Genomic DNA, 17,204 nt, shown 5'->3' on the forward strand with positions numbered 1-17,204 from the left:
ATCCTAGGCCATAGCAGAGAACTGGACTGGAAGAGGAGCAGCCGGGACTAGAACCGGCGCCCATATGGGATGCCGGCGCCACAGGCAGAGGATTAACCTCATGCACCACAGAGCCGGCCTCTTCATATGTTTTTAAATATCTGCATTGGTGAAGGGTTTATCAAAGTATTGACCCATTTTTAAATCAGGTTATTTGTTTTCTTACTGTTGAGTTTTAAGGGTTCATTATATACTTCTCCCAGGTTGTACTTAGTCTTTTCATTCTTTTTATGGTGTCTTTTGGAGAGTAGAAATCTTTAATTTTAATGAAGTCTTTCAGTTTGTTTTTCTAACACAGTATCATATTTAATACCTTTCTTTAGTTATCATCATTTGGTTCTATAAACATTAACAGTATTGCTTAGGCATATTGTTTATATTTCTAGTTCTAGAATACTTTTTACTTCTCTGATAATAAACATTTTTAGTTCCAAGTATAAGAAATGATATCTTCTTAGAAGTATAATGCTAATAATTTAATAATTCTAATCACATTATATGATCAACATTCATTGTGGCCATTTGGGGAGTGAACCAGCAGATGGAAAATATCTCTCACTCTCCCTCTTTCTAGTTCTGTCTTTCAAATCACTCTCCCTCTTTCAAGTTCTGTCTTTCAAATAACTAAGTCCTACAAAAAAAACCTTACGTGTTCTTCCAGTTGTTATTTTTCAAAAATATTTGTTTATTTATTTATTTGAAAGTCAGAGCTGGAGAGAGAGAGGCGGGGATCGAGAGAGAGGGAGAGAGAGAAAGAAAGATCTTCCATTCACTCTTTCACTCCCCATATGGCTTTAATGGCAGGGACTGGGCCAGGCCAAAATCCAGAAGCCAGGACCTCCTTCTGGGTCTCCCACATGAGTGTAAGCCCAAGCACCTAGGCCATCTTCCACTGCTTTCCCACATTAGCAGAGAGCTGATCTGGAAGTGCAGCAGCCTGGACATGAACGAGCACCCGTATGGAATGCTAACATCACAGCCTTACCTGCTATGCCACAACAGCAGGCCCATAATGTTATTTTTAAATAGCTAAATAGTCTTGCATAAACCTATTATAATTTAATCAATCTCCTGTCACCAAGCCTTTATTCTATTTACTATTTTCCACTATTATCCATAAATGTCTTTGGTAGATCCCTGAATATACATTTTTCAGTCCTTCCACAAAATCATGCTGAATATAGCATACCCTATTCTTGTACACATATCATTATTAGGGGCTCATGCATTTCAGTTCTTAAATTGTTGGGACCTCAGTTTTCTTATGTACATAATTATTGGGTGGCAGTTCTTATACAATCTAATTCTTAAAACACTGAGCCCTAAATATAGATGATTAATGATTGGATGAAACAAATTTTGAAACATGAGACATGTAAGTCACCAGAATGAATAGGGGGTGTGTGTGCATTTATGTGTCTAAGTGGGGATGCAAACAAAGAACTACATAGAGGAACCAACATCCTGGAATGTGAAGCTGACTTCAAGAGCTGGGGACAAAGCATGTTTTTTGTTTCCTACTAAATACAAGTATGTCAGAAACACAAAAGTCACACAAATTTTAATATAAAAATAAAGCCTTTGGGTGGAAAAATCATGAGTGTGCTGGTTTGAGTCAACAGAAGTCAGGTTTTATTTCCCACTGCCATTAGAACAGGATGTTAGGTTCTGATTAAGAGCAGAGGAAGGAGCTTATCAGTTAACAGGAATCATTGGAGAATTGGTGGCACATTCTTAGCCTAACCAAGATACTTTAAGTTCTCCTGGGCCTTTGAAGCCAAGCACACATTCCAATCATTTCACTGCCGAATTTGTCAGAGGTTAAAGTTCATTTTTGCTAATTCTTCTTAAACCTGTTCCAGCTTGCTTTCTACAGTTTTGTGATTTATATCTTACTTCTTTTTAAACCAGAAGTACAATGTCTAGTTTTGATAAACATTCATTTTGACCACTGGGTATAGTTCATTGGTGTTTAACTTTCACAATCATGGACCATATTTCAAGTGTTCCATTACATTCCCATTAAACATTACTAAGAGTGAGTTTGGTTCTTTTCTTTTCTTTTCATAACTATGTAAGATGTAGTTTGGAAGGATGGAAGAAAAAAAAAAAGTCTTGGACCAAAGGCAACCGGATTTCCTATGACAGAGGGGCAGAAGAAAACCTGATCTGTGAAAACCTAAACTATGGATCTGCAAAATCCAAGTGGACATGAATGCTCATTTTGGACCTAAGAGGTCCTTTTCCTTGGGGTATCACCAATCAATCACCCAGTTAAATGAGAGTTACTCATAGTTTTATTTGCCTGTGAGGGGTAAATGAGACAGTGGGAAGGTATAGCTCCCTCAAGAAAGGGCAGCCATGATAAGCAGTTTTTTTTTTTTATCTTTTATTTAATGAATATAAATTTCCAAAGTACGACTCATGTGTTACAATGGCTTCCCCCCTCATACCGTCCCTCCCACCCACAACCCTCCCCTTTCCTACTCCCTCTCCCCTTCCATTCACATCAAGATTCATTTTCGATTATCTTAATATACAGAAGATCAGCTTAGTATACCTTAAGTACGTATTTCAACAGTTTGCTCCCACTATGACCGTGTCTAAACAAGATAAGAGTCGGAGAACTCAAGGGGCTTCCATAGCCTTGGAAACTCATAACTGGTGCATAGGGAGATTACTGATGCCATAAACAGGAGTGTCAATTGGTAAAGTCAACAACAGGAGTCACTGTGCACTTACTCCTCATGTAGGATCTCTGTCCTTAACGTGCTGTACACTGAGGCTTAATGCTATAACGAGTACTCAAACAGTATATTTCACTTTGTGTTTCTATGGGGGTGCAAACGACTGAAATCTTTACTTAATGTACACTAAACTGATCTTCTGTAAAAAAAAAAAAAAAGAATGATAAGCAGTTTTGACACCAGACAGGCTGGGCTCACTGCAGCCTCAGGAGTGTTCTTGGCTTTTGCATGAGATAGAACTCAATCTGGAGGCAGCATTGTTAAAGCAAGAGAGGTGTACTAAACAAAGTAGCAAACAGCACAGTCTTCTGGGACACAGCAGCTCCGTGGGCTGTTGGAGTTTTATGTTAATTAGGTCCAGGAAATGTATGCTAATACTTGGGCAGATTATTCATCTAATTTCTGCATAAGGAGTGATGACTTCAGGGAATTAGAGATCCACAGCTTTTTTTTTTTTTTTTTTTTCTCCTTGTCTGGCCACTTAAATGGCTTGTCATGGTAATTGTAAACTGTTGTGGCCTAAAGGGGAGTGATCTTTATTATGCCAATGAATTACAAAGAGTGTATAATGGGGCTTGAGATCAGGTAGTGGTGAATTTGGACACCGTGTTAAATCCAATTGATCTGAATCTGTTTTTTTTCCAGCCTGCTAACTCGTAGGTGGAACCTGGGCTTGCCACACTGGCAACTTACAGCCAGGGTTAGGGGAGCTTTTGTCAAAAACCGTGGCAAAAAAGGAGGGGGGAAGGCCCTTTATGCATTACATTTTTATACATAGTATGTTCAGCAAAGAGCAGCAAAGGCCTCCCCTAGGTGGGTAATTCACAATGAAGAAAGCTCAGTTTAGGATACTAAAAATATGACTCAAACTGGTTGTTTACAGCTTTAACTGCTCCTTTGCGGTGAAGAAGCCCTAAAGTGCAATGTTGCAAGGTAAGTTCTCCTGGAACATTCTCTAAAAACAAACAGACATTCTCGTGCCTGCCCCCTCCTTTCTAAATCCTACACTACTGGTTACATTTTTTCCTACAAAACTTCTTTGTAGCAAGATCCTTTTTTCCCCCTCTCAATCCTACACTAGTGGTTACTTTTTTTTTTGTTCCCTACAAAACTTATTTGTAGCAACATAAATGGCCATTGTTGGCAAACCATCAGGACCTTGGCACTTTTCCTCCAGAACTGACTCAGCGTTCCAAGGCCACTAAACGTTGTGCAAAAATGAAGTACACTCAAAGCAGAAAAATCTAAAAAATGCATGACTTCTACTCCCTATATCCAGAGGGCAAACAAGCCTTCCTTCCCTTTTCCGTGTCTGATGCAGTAACGGACGGCTTTAAATGAACTGTGAAGGGCCGCTCTGGAGAGCGCACAGGCGGAGACTGACTAGCAGGTCCACAGAAGGAGGTCAGTAGCACGGGCCCCTTGGGACCTCCCCATCGCTCCGCTTGGGAAAACAGCGCAGACGGGAGCTGGGCTCCGGAGGACCGGTCCTCGCGGTTCACCATCTCTCCAGGTGCTCTCGGCTCTTCCGGACCCTTCCGTCCTCAGCCCGGACAAAACTAACGGTTACAATAGCGGCGACTTAAACGAACCCGACCCGTCTTCGCCGTCGTGCGCACACCAGATCGCAGACCCTTCCACGCGAACTCAGACCCGCGCGGGTCCTGGCCAGGGCGTGGCCGCCGCCCGCGACAGCGTGACCCGGAAGTGCTCGGCGGCGGCGGCGGCAGCGGCGGCAGGCGGCGCGGCCAAACCGGCGCACTCGCGCGCGCTCCCGCGGAACTCCCGCCGGCCGCTCGGCTCTCCCGGAGGCGCGCCCGAGCCGCCGCCAACATGGCCGAGACGAGCGAGGAGGTGGCGGTGTTGGTGCAGCGGGTGGTGAAGGACATCACCAACGCCTTCAGGAGGAACCCGCACATGTGAGTCGCGCGCCTCCCCCGCCTCCGGGGGGTGGTCGTGGGCGGGCGGGGGCGGGGCCACGCCTAGAGCCGACCTCGGGCGGCTGGCGGGCGGACGGCGCGGGTCCTGGCCCTCGCGCCCCTCGGAGAGGATGGCGAGTGCGGTCCGGGTGGACGTGGTGGGCCGCTCCGCGAGGCCCGCCTTTCGGCCCGGGGACGCGCTCGCTGCGAGTCCCTGGAAGTGACCTCGAACGACTTTTGTCTGCTGTCCCTGGGCGCCCTTCCCCGGGAGTTGAGGAAACTCGAAGGACTTCATCCGCAGGTCCTCAGCCGCGGTCCGTGCGAGGTTCACGGGTGCACACAGCCGCGTGGGTCTGGGCGGGCTCGTGCGGGACGGTGGTTCAGGGGGCTCCCGAGCCGCCTTGTTCTGGCTGGGCCGAGACCCCTCCGTTTGTCCCCCCGAAGGGAGTCGGAGGCTGCTTGTGACTTGCGCCTCACTTGTCACAAGACTGTAAAGTGACTCCGGCGAGACATTGTGTTTGGAAGGTGAACGGTGCGGTTCCCAGAGAGACTTGTGTAGGGCGCAGTGTGGGTCTGGGGCAGAGCGGATGCCGCCTGGACACTTTTTAGCACGGCTTGATTCATAAGTGAGCGGAGCGGGTTTGTTTTTATCCGCGCCCTGCTGCCCTCCTTAACTGGCCACTACAGGATGGACACATGTATCTCTTCCTCCTCCTTTTGCATTTTATTCGGAGTACTCTGAAGATACCAGAAGAGTCTGTACTCTTGCTGACACTTTGGCTTTTATGTAACAGTGCAAAGGAAGCTATTAAAAGGCGGAGATAGCTACAACTGTTACAAAGCAGGGCACGGAAGAAGCAAGGGTGTAGCTCCTTTCCCATCCCTCCTCCCCGGATGAAAGAAACAAGGAATCCAGTTTTGCGCTTCATCTCACTGTTTTTGGAGTTTGTTTTTAGTATTGTATTTTTTAAATCAGAAGACTGATTATGCTTTGAAAGGATTCTAACTAACCTGTTCAGTTTTTTTTCCTTCCTAAAAGAGGTGCCAGCCCTACATCGTAATAGTGTGTTCTTTGCGAAACTCCAAGGTGATGCTTACAAAAGACTCAGGAGGCCCTCAGATGTCTTTGCTCCCTTGTGGTGCACAATTGGAGATAATGCAACTGTGCCTCATTAAAAACGAAACTGGTGACCTCAAAACACCTGCCGCCTCTGACCCCATCCACTTCCCTTCCCCTCCTGACTGCTGCTTTTTTCAAAATGCGAGTGTTTATAATGATTTCCTGGCAGTCACCATAGCGGCTGCTGGGCCTTCCGAAGAATGCTTTGATGTCTTGTATATTCCTCTTTCACTCTTTTTTGAGATTAGGAGCCTTAGTACAAACAGGACACATCCTCAAAAAAAAAAAAGTTGGACTAATAAAGGCCCTATTCACTCATCATTGGTGTTATTTTTTCTAAAAGAAATTTAGCAGCTGTTAGAAGTCTAATAAAAATATAATCATCTTGGTTCTTCCCCGAGGTGGACTGAAAGAGCATTGTTATTTCATATTTCGAGAAACTGGGTTTGAGTGTTCATTGACTTGGCAGTTTGACACAGTGCAGCTTGTGCTGCATCCCAATTTTTCTGGATCTTGTGTGCCAAAACTCAGAGTACATCAATATCCGTCCCTTAGTCGTATTTTTACTGTGAAGTCTCAGCATATTCTGTCAGTTTATAATTTACTGTTATTTATAAACATTGCATTTGTTCAGTTGAAAAGTTTCAACTGTATTGGGCATTTGAAGTAATGATGTATAGTGCTGGTCTGAAACATTTAATAGTTTAAATCATTGTTTATTTAAATAGTCTTCATCTATATGTTAGTGCATACTTCCCTGTGTAAAAATATCTTTGTTGATATTACCATTCATCTTTAAAATATCTTGTAATTTAGGCTTTTCAAAATTGTACTTCCCCAATCTGGCCCTTTTAACTCCCCAAATAAAAAGACTGTATATGTAGTTTAAATGAAAAGCATGTTTACCTTTAAAGTTAATATCTAACTTCACTATCTTAATTATACTTTCAGTATTATCAAAGTTTTTCATTCTTTACTTTTAGTTTCCTTTTTTTCCCCTAAATAAGCTAGACTGTAATTTTATTAGCAGTCATCTACTCCATTAAATGTATCTATGTAGAAACATCCAGCCAGAAGGAATCAAAGTTGGAATGGGTAGATTGTGGAATTTGTTATTGTTAGGTTTGCGTATGGTACCCTTTCTCAGCCTTGGTTTCCTCTTGATCTTGGGATGCTGAAAAGAACACAGGAAAATCACTTCCACACAGTGGCACTCAACTGCCACTCTTAAGTATTAGGCCTAACCAGAATCTCTGTGTTTCTCACTGCACAGATATTGACCACATGAATGATGAATGTGTGGCACTTTATAAACTGGGAAATACAATACAAATGGTGTTTATATGGTGACTTCAGTATGCAACTGAAGGCTTGACCTGGAGACAGGCATTAGCTCAATGTATAGACCCAGTGCAAATGTGGAAGATAGCAGTTTATAGTAAAATTAAGGTCATGTTAAAGTACATAAGCATCCAGCTAGTTATTATTTTTAAAATTATTCATTAGACTCTTGTGTTTAGATGCCATAGGTACTTTGACTATTTGGAAATAAGTATAAAATATAGTTTTCCTACTCTAGGCACTCATATGAATTTCTGGGATAATGGAGGTGTTCTTTAATCAGTATGATAGCTACTAGCCATATGTAGCTATTGAGCACTTGAAATGCACCTAATAGAAATGAGGGATGGAATTTTTTTTTTTTTGATAGGCAGAGTGGACAGTGAGAGAGAGAGACAGACAGAGAAAGGTCTTCCTTTGCCGTTGGTTCACCCTCCAATGGCCGCCGCTGCAGCCGGCGCACCGCGCTGATCCGATGGCAGGAGCCAGGATCCAGGTGCTTTTCCTGGTCTCCCATGGGGTGCAGGGCCCAAGCACCTGGGCCATCCTCCACTGCACTCCCTGGCCATAGCAGAGAGCTGGCCTGGAAGAGGGGCAACCAGGACAGAATCCGGCGCCCTGACCGGGACTAGAACCCGGTGTGCCGGCACCGCAAGGTGGAGGATTAGCCTGTTGAGCCACGGCGCCGGCTGAGGGATGGAATTTTAAGAGTTATTTAATTGTTATTGATTTATCCATAATGGCCACATGTGCTCAGTGACTGCTGTATACCTAAGACCTACCTGCAAACAGTAAAATAACCCTGCAAAGCAGTTTATAGTTGAGGGGAGTATGTCAAAATAGTTTGATGAGTTAGTGACGTAGAGCCTAATAGAAGTAGAGAGGACATTGAATTTACCTGGGCCAGGACTCTTACTGGAGATGGATTTTAAACTTGACATTGATGTCTAGGTAGGATTTATAGAGGGAGCTAAAGAACTCCACAGAACAAGGAATGAATTGACCAAAAGTAGCAAAATGTGTTCGGGAATATACAGGAGGGCCAGATTATGGAAGTCTGTGACTACCTAGCTTGATTTTTTTTTTTTTTATTCCATTCCTACATTCAGTGAAAGAGTGCCTTCGATTGACAGGCATGATGCTGAAATGTCAGTGGTCTAGATGCTGGGTGTAGATCAGTGAACAAACTGGGTATGGTTGCTGTCCTAAAGGATCTTTAAACAAATCGGTACACAGATTATCAAAGGAGGCAGAACAGGTAGGAAGGGTACTTTGAAAAAAGTACAGGGGATCCCAATTTAGATCAGAAGTTCAAAATAGTACTTACTGAGAAAATAACATTTAAATTGAGACATGAAGGCTGAAAAAGAGTTAATTGAGGAAAAAATAGCTCGTAGGTAGTGGTAGGCCCCAATGAAGATTTTTGGGTAGAGGAATAGAAAAAGTGTTTTTAGAATTTCTACCAATTGAAATGAAGAATAGGTGAAGTCACCTGTGGTGCACCGCATTAAGCCCCTGCCTACAATGCTGGCATCCCGTATGGATGTCAGCTGCTCCACTTCTGATCCAATAAGGGATGACTCAAGTTCCTGGGTCCCTGCACCCATGTGGGAGACCCGGAAGAAGCTCCTGACTTCAGCTTGGCCCAGCCCCAGCCATTGTGGACATTTGGGAGTGAAACAGCAGATGGAAGCCCTCTGTGTGTGTCTCCCTTTCTCTCTGTAACTCTGCCTTTCAAATAAATAAAATAAATCTTGAAAAAGAAATGAAGAATAGGGAACCATAGAGTCTAATAGTCATATTCTGGTTTTCATTTATTTAAACAATAGTATAGTTGTGAAAGTTTGAGTTTAGAGTTTCACAGTCCTAGATTAGATTTGAATCTTGGCTTGTCATTTGTCAGCTGGGTAGACTGCAACAAAGTTCTTTCATTATCTATAAAATGGAGATTAAATTCCTACTTTGTAAGATTGTTGTGCAGAATAATGATATATTATGGAAAACCTAACCTACAACATGGTACATAACAATAAACAATAATTTATTATTGTTTATAGCTTTTTTCTAAATATAATCAGTTTTCTAAATAAAGTCAGTAATGTAATTTCAGTGATGCACAAAGTTGGTAATCTTTAGAATTAATGAGAAAGCTTATGAGATCTCTGAAATATTTTAATTGTCAGTAAAATTTTAATAATATGCAAGGGTCAGTTTCTTCAGATATTTTACTAACTTTTCTTTTTGGTCATTCTGAGTGTAATTCCATTTAGGGGAAAAAAAAACAAAACCAACATAAGTATTAAACTTAAAAGATTTGTTTCACTTCCTGAATCCTTGGGCTGTTTTCTCTCTGGTTGCCCTACATTACAGGGTTAAGTGTTCGTATTGGGAGAGTATCTGCTTCTCCCAGAAGGGAAGGGGTAGATGCTACTTTTGTATGTGATCAGTAGGTCTATTCTGGTGGACCCCTGATATTTCTGAAAGGTACAGATACAAAGCTCTCTAAACCCAAGGAGCAAAGTCAGTATCAGTATTATATGAAGCTTCAATTTCTTCTGGAAGCCAGTGGATCCCATTACGAGGTGAGGGTCTCAAAGAAGTGTGTCATGGCTGTGTATGTCTTAAGTAAATATGTTAGTTCATTCCATATTCCTGAGCCTTTGGGGTGGCTTGCAGAGGTAACGTACAAAGGGAAAATGGTAGTATCTTTTTGAGAGTGTTAAAAGTCTGTCACTTTTAGGAGTTGGCATCGTGGCGTAATGGGTTAAGCAACTGCCTGTGACTCCATCATCCGTATGAGTTCTGGCTGCTCCACTGCCACTCTGGTTGTCTGCTAATGCGCCTGGGAAAGCAGCAGAACTTGGCCTGAGTACTTGGGCCCCTGCCAGCCTTGTGGGAGACCAAGATGGAGTTCCAGGCTCCTGGCTTCAGGTTGTCAGTGAGCCAGAGGATGGAAGTCTCTCCCTCCCTCTCTGCCTTTCAAATATGTAAATGAATCTTTATTTCTTTAAAAATCCTATGACCTTCTTGGTAATGCAAGTAGTTATTGGCATACCACATTAAATATCAGGAGTCTAAATTGTAAGAAACTTAAAAAATGTTAAAAGTACAAAATTTAGTGGTAGTGAAGCAGTTTGCTAAGGAAACTAGAATATATTTGATATTTATATCCCATTCATTGTAATCATTAAAATGTAAAGCATTATTTAAGAAAATATATTAGCTTTTGATTACTACAGTGAAATACTGGAAAGAAACCGACTTTATGAAGAGAAAGGGTTACTAAATTCAAAGTTTCAGAAGTTCAAGGCCAGGATCAGGCAATCACATTGGTTTGGCCTCTGATGAGAGTGGCAGTGGGTAGACTATGGAACACAGGTGTAGAGAGATCACATGGAAAACCAGGAAGTATAGCAAAGCACTAGGCTTAACTCAGACTTTTATAATAATTTTTGTAATTGTGAGAATTACCTTCTGAGGGAAAACCCCAGGTGACCAAGGTCCTCCCCATATATTGGCTTAAGTTTTTTTTTTTTTTTAAAGATTTATTTATTTATTTGAAAGCTACACAGAGAGAAGAGAGGCAGAGAGAGAGAGAGGTTTTCTATCTGATGGTTCACTCCCCAATTGCCCGCAACAGCCAGAGCTGCGCCAATCCGAAGCCAGAAGCCAGGAGCTTCCTCCGGGTCTCCCACGTAGGTGCAGAAGTGGGCCATCCTTCACTTCTTTCCCAGGCCATAGCAGAGCTGGTTTGGAAGAGGAGCAGCTGGGACTAGGACAAGCGCCCATATGGGATGCCGGCGCTTCAGGCCAGGGCGTTAACCCACTGCACCACAGTGCTGGCCCCATGGCTTAAGTTTGTAGCTGCCCAGTATCATTAACTTACCATTTTGGTTTTAAAGCCCTACATGAGTTCAGAACCCAAATGATGTTCACAATATAGCAATGTTTATTGTGAATTGCTAAAAAAGTATTATAGAATATGTCCCATGTAGTCCCCCTTTGTAATTAGGGAAAAAAGTTGAATACTCAAACATTAATAAAGCAGAGGGATGACAAATGGCTTTTAGTTTGCTTTTCTCTGAGTTTTCCAACTTAAGTGTGAAAGTAGAATTCAAATGGACAGAATCTTGCCAAAAATCTAGAAGGAATTGGTCTAAGTCCTGTTGTTTTGTTTCAAGGGTTTTGACCAAGTATTAAGAGGGCCAAATTCTTAACTTAGCCACTAGCAATATGACCTTGGATGATCCCTTCAACCTCATTTGACCTCAGTCTTCTCTTAATGGAAAAAATGAAAAAACTGGAGGAATGAGGTCCCTTGAATTTTAAAATAATTCTAAATTATCTGGAAAAAAGTAGACTATGACCTAAGGGACTAGGCACAGAAGTCTGAAGTCAAACACACTGTATTTGGAAGCTAACTGACCTACCTATCTTTATACAGTACATGTTGTATTTTTTAGGAAGCAGCAAAGCACTGTTTCTTTGGATCAAATAACTTGACAGCAGCTTAGCCTTTTTTGCCTCAGCTTCCTCATTGTTTCTCTTTATAAAGAAATTTTATTTATTTCAAAGGCAGAGAGATGGGGAGACAGATAGTCTCTTCCACTGATTCATTCCCCAAATGCCACAGCAGCTAGCACTGGAACAGGCAAGCTGGAGGCCAGGAGCTCAATCCAGGTTTCCCGCTAGGATATTGGATCATCAAATTTTGGAAAACATTTTGTGTTTTAACATTTATTAGGGTTCTTTTTTAATTCAAAAGTATACAGATGGGAAAAAAATGGCCTAAAATCTCACTGACAGGATAGCTTTTATTGATATTTGTTTCTGCTCCGCATATATTTATTACCAGGCAAGCATTTGTTAACCTCTTTTTTAAAATAGAAATGATGCATACAAATGATTAGATAATTTAAACTGGATGAAAATAAAATCTTAGCTCAATACCTTTGTGTCTGCAAAAGTTTCTTGATATACTTCCAAAAAGTTTTTTACTCATCTATGTATCTTTTAAAGTAATTATATAAAAGGCTTTAGCGTGTACATTGTGTTCAACATCCCCCCCACTTCTTTTCCCCCCTTTACCGTGACTTGACAGTTTCCATACCAGCATATGCAGATCTACCTTTTCTTTTTTTAATCAGTTTTATCACATGGATGGGTCATATTTATTTCATCACTGTTAAATTGATAAACATTTAGATTGTTTCTATTTTTGTTGCAATGGTGTGGTCAGCATCCTATTTGTGTATCTTGGTAAAAAATAATTTCTGAGCAGTAGAACTGTGTCAGAGTATGTGTATTTAAAATTTTACCCTACATTTTCAAATTGCCATCCAAAGATAGGTCAGTGTTTAGATCCATCAACAGAATACAGCAGACCAGTTTTCCCATACTCTCGCTATCATTAACAAACTGGTTTTTCATTTTTGTTTTTTTATTTCTAACAATCTAGTGAGCTAAGTAATATTTTTAAAGGGGGAAATATTAGAATTTTAAAACTACTCTTTGTGAATAGAAAACTTTTGAAAAAGCTGGTATTATATTTAATTCTCTTTATGTTTTACATACTAAGAGATGAAATTGGCCTGATCCCATGTCCTGAAGCACGGTATAACCGGAGTCCTATAGTCCTGGTTGAAAACAAACTTGGTGTGGAGAGCTGGTGTGTCAAGTTCCTTTTGCCCTATGTACACAACAAGCTCCTTTTGTACAGAACAAGAAAGCAGTGGCTGAACAAAGATGGTAAGTATGAACAGTATCTTCTTCATCTGGCTTTTTGGAAGCAGAATGGAATATAGTGAGAGAAGCCCTTGTCTAGGTGTTGGCATTCCTGGATTCTAGCTCTGTCTCTCCATTTGCTGCCTGGAAAGTGCTTAACCTCTCAGTCAAGTGAGGAGTTTGGAATGGATCACTAGTTTTTTAAATTTTGCATCCACAGTGATTATGTGGATTCCAGTTAAATTGCAACCGGAGCAATTTTGATTTTGTCTGTTGATGTATTGGGGGCATTTATAAGATTTTATTTGAAGAAAGCACCCTGTGGCTTAAAAAAAAAATCACATACCACTGAGGAGCACTCTAGCTTCTGTAAGCTCAGTCTCTGAGGCTAATCCTTCAGTATTTTATGGGCGATAGAATATAGCAGTCCAAATGGGATAATGGCAGCGTGGGGGAGGTAGTTATATTGTGAACCAGCCCAGTGATTCATGAATGTGCCATTGCACGGTGAATCCCAGTTGAGCTGTGGCCTTCTGTGTCCTATTCCTGTGCTGAAATGAGCAAAGGAAAACCATCCAAGCATTCACTTCTTCTGTTCCTGAGAGAGTTCTTTTTTGCAGCAGACAGGCTGGACTGTTCTCTTAGTGTTCCCACCCATTAAGACTTCATGTGCACAGATTTTGTTTATCCTTTTAGGCTCACATCAGCTCTCTTATTTTGAGGGAGTGCCCATCTAAGAACATACCTTTCACTGTTGTAAAGCTTCTTTCCCTTCCCACATACGATGTGTAGTACCTTCAGAAGTGCTCAGTGTGCCTGGAGGCTGACTTTGAATAAGAACTCTATTTCTTAGAGAATTTTAATTACCAATTTGGTAGTCATTACTGAGAACCTACTCATATTAGAAGTGGTTCTGAGAAATGTGGGAGATAGAAAGATGAATAATATATGGCCCTTTTGTTCAGTCAGGTTTACACTGAATGATAAACAGTGTCTCTGGGGGTACAAGATGTGGGGAAGAGTGTTGCCAGAAGTATGACACACTGATTTCTTTGAATTCCTTTTAGCACTGTGGTTAACATATTGTTATAATAGGTTAATAGCATTTTTACCCATTTAGACCATGGAAAAGTAGTCTGATTGGAAGACTTACTGAAAAATAGTATCTTTTTCTGTGTTATTATTTTACTCAGCTAATCCTTTGTTACTTTTTTTTTTTTTTCCTATTTGAAACACAGAGTTACACAGAGGGAGAGAGGGAGAGGGGGAGAGGGGAGAGAGGGAGAGAGGGAGAGAGAGACCTTCCATCTACTGATTTGCTCCCCAGGTCTAGACCAGGCTGAAATCAGGAGCCAGTTATTTTGTCTGGGTCCACTTGTGGGTGTCAGGGGCACAAGCACTCGGGCCATCTTTTGCTGCTTTCCCATGTGCATTAGCAGGGAGCTGGATTGGAAGCAGAGCAGCTGGGACTTGAACTGGCACTCATATGGGGTGCCATGTTCATAGGCAGTGGCTTAACTCACTACACAACAATGCTGGCCTCCGTTTTAAAAAAAAATTTGAAAGGTAGAGTTGGGGGCAGGAGAGAGATCTATTTCTTAATTAGAAAGCTGTGCCTAAATTTAGGCATAGCTTAACTGTATGGTATAAACTTTGCAGCATGAGTTTAGACATGAACTTAAAGGCAAGAGTGTTCACTGTTAGAATCTTTTAAACTCTCATTTCATCACCTAATGAATCAGTCAGGTTAGTTTTGTTGAAGCAAAGCCATGTTTGTATTCTGCACAGAATTGTATATAAGCCCACATGTAACTCAGGAGGGGAAAGATAAATTATTTTATGTAGAAAATGCAACATGAATTTTAAAAAGTCAAAAGCTGCAGTTGTTTCAGATCATTGGCTTTTGCCCATTAAAATATGTGAGTCCAGCCCACCTTGTTTTTTGTGGCCTTCCACATTCTTCTATTTCCCTGTTTCTTCCTCTCTGGGCAGGGACTGCAGGCCTTCTTGTGTCTCCTTGTTAAATTGTTTAGTCTTGGTGGGCCCGGGGGACCCATGCTGAAGGCCAAATGGTGAAGTTCACTCAAGAGAATAGTGGGCATCCGAGTCCTGATGCCACTGCCTGTGCACAGAGTCAGCTTTTGATTTGTATCCTCATGGAAGTAGTTTTCAATTTCACTTTGTTAGAGTAGGTGAAGAGAGCATAACTTCTCATGGTGTCACATACTATACAAGTCGTTTATTTGTAGTCTTATCAGTAAAAAATAAGGGCATGAATTTCTGACTTAACAGAAAATGATATCTGAAAATGCTGAGTAATGAAGAGTATTCTGTCCGACTTATGAATCAAAGCAATTAGAGCACAGGTGAATGTTACTAAGCAAATAATGTCAAAAATATTGGGAAAAAGCAGTTAATGAAAATGGCTGTGACTTTAAAATCATTTTGTTTATTAGATGGATATGAAGAGCCAAATGAAGAAAGCTGACAATTTAAAAAAACAACTTCAGAGCATCATTGTCTGCATGATTGATCATGCCAGAATCTGAGGCAGTCGCCTAAGGGTAGATTCTGCAGCTGAAGGTGACCTTCACTCCTGGGATGGATTCTTTTTTTCTTCTTAACCCAGTGAAATCCATGTTTTTATTAATGTACTGACTTCCTTAGGTATTTGGGAGCCAATTCTATTTAGTTAGAGATTGGTATTTTTAAAAAGTCTACTGTAATAATAGCTATATTTAGTTTGGGGGAGGAATGATACCATAATTTTGATTTTTTTTTTTTTGAGAAATCAATGACAAATACGAAAAGCAAAAGAAAAGACCATAACATTGGAGTCCTCACTGGGCAGAGTTCTCTCCCAAATTATCTTCAGCTGTGCCCTCTGTCATTCTCTTTTGTCCCTCCCTCTCACAGTGCCCAGTCTCAGTCCATAACTCAGTTATCTCTTCAAAAACCATCTTCTGTTCTCCATTTCTTTTGCTGGCCAGATCTTCATTAATTCTCATCTGGATAGCTGTTATCTTTTGTCTGGTCTCCCCCATTTTTAGACCTTCCTACACTCGTTCTTCATGCCACTTAGCCACTCATTTCAAACAGCACTTCCTAATAGCACTTAAGAACAGTTTGAGAGATGCTTTCTGAGACAGATCTCATCTTGGTTCACTGTGCCTCCAGGGTCAGGTAGAGTTCATATTCCTTAGCATGGTGTTTGAGCTCCTTCACCCTCTGCCACCAACTTTGTAGTCTACAGCAAAGGTTGAAGAGTCTCAGCCCCAGGCTAATGGTTGTATTCAGATATATTTCATTTTAGTTTCTGCAGTGTTTAGAAAAGTTTTTTTATTTTATTTTAGATTTATTTATTTATTAAAAAGTCAGAGTTACACAGAGAGAGGCAGAGGCAGAGAGAGAGAGGTCTTCCATCCGATGGTTCACTCCCCAATTGGCCGCAACAGCCAGAGCTGCACCGATCCGAAGCCAGGAGCCAGGAGCCTCTTCCAGGTTTCCCACGTGGGTGCAGGGGGCCCAAAGACTTGGGCCATCTTCTACTGCTTTCCTAGGCCACAGCAAAGAGCTGGATTGGAAGTGTGGCAGCTGGGTCTCAAACCTGCACCCATATGGCTTGCTGGCACTTCAGGCCAGGGCATTAACCTACTGCGCCACAGCACTGGCCCCTAGAAAAGTGTTTTTAAGTAGTTAGATGAATGCTTAAAATCAAGATGAAAATCTTGATTTTAATCTTTTTCACTTTTTTTAATCTTTTTCAGTTTTCACTTAATCAGAAGCCTTAGCGTGGCAACAGTTGTCTAGGGTTTGTAACCTTTAGTTTGCTTAACGGGGCAAGTTTTTTCTAGCAAATCATAACCTCTTCATGCCCTTCAGAAAGCAAGGTAGTGTCAGTTGCCACCTCTCATCAGGTTTGCTCTGCTGCTTTTTTGACACGTTCTATCCACAGTCTGCATTCTGTCTTCCTTTGAGGTTGCCGTGTTCTATTGCCTTACTTCCATGCCTTTGCTCAGGCCAGGTTCGTCTCTTTTGTTGTCATCATTGGTGTGGCTTCCAGCTTAAGTGTGCATGCACATGCATTCACACTCTGTCCCATGAAGGCTTTTTGATTGCTTCAGGAAGCAGTACGTCCTTCCCTGCACTCTTATGGGAATCCTTTATTCAGGTAGCTTGCATACTTGTCACACTGTGTTATAGTCGATTACTTTGACAACCTGTTTCCCCAACCAAGTTGTAAGTTTGTTAGGAACGAGGACCATGGCTTTTGTTTACTCAGCACCTTTGTATGTTCAACAGACACTTGTCAAA

General features: G+C 41.5%; 1 protein-coding gene across 7 annotated transcripts in view; it reads left to right on the forward strand.

Moving 5' to 3' along the window:
• Positions 1–3,996: 3,996 nt before the first annotated feature.
• Positions 3,997–17,204, forward strand: part of PTAR1 (protein prenyltransferase alpha subunit repeat containing 1) — a 57,032-nt gene continuing 43,824 nt past the window's right edge. For 2 of the 7 annotated variants that reach the window (XM_008256252.5, XM_051846459.3), the window contains exons 1-2: positions 3,997–4,705; positions 12,745–12,914. In XM_008256252.5, coding sequence (XP_008254474.2) covers positions 4,620–4,705; positions 12,745–12,914 — 256 coding nt within the window. In that variant the 5' untranslated portion in view covers positions 3,997–4,619. Of the gene's footprint in view, positions 4,706–4,804; positions 5,020–12,744; positions 12,915–17,204 lie in introns of those variants that run through there. The other 5 variants (XR_016237052.1, XM_089336918.1, XM_089336924.1 and 2 more) reach the window with 5 other exon arrangements.

The sequence above is a fragment of the Oryctolagus cuniculus genome, chromosome 1, assembly GCF_051225735.1.
Source record: "Oryctolagus cuniculus isolate XC-2025 breed Fujian yellow rabbit chromosome 1, ASM5122573v1, whole genome shotgun sequence".
Lineage (NCBI taxonomy): Eukaryota > Metazoa > Chordata > Mammalia > Lagomorpha > Leporidae > Oryctolagus > Oryctolagus cuniculus.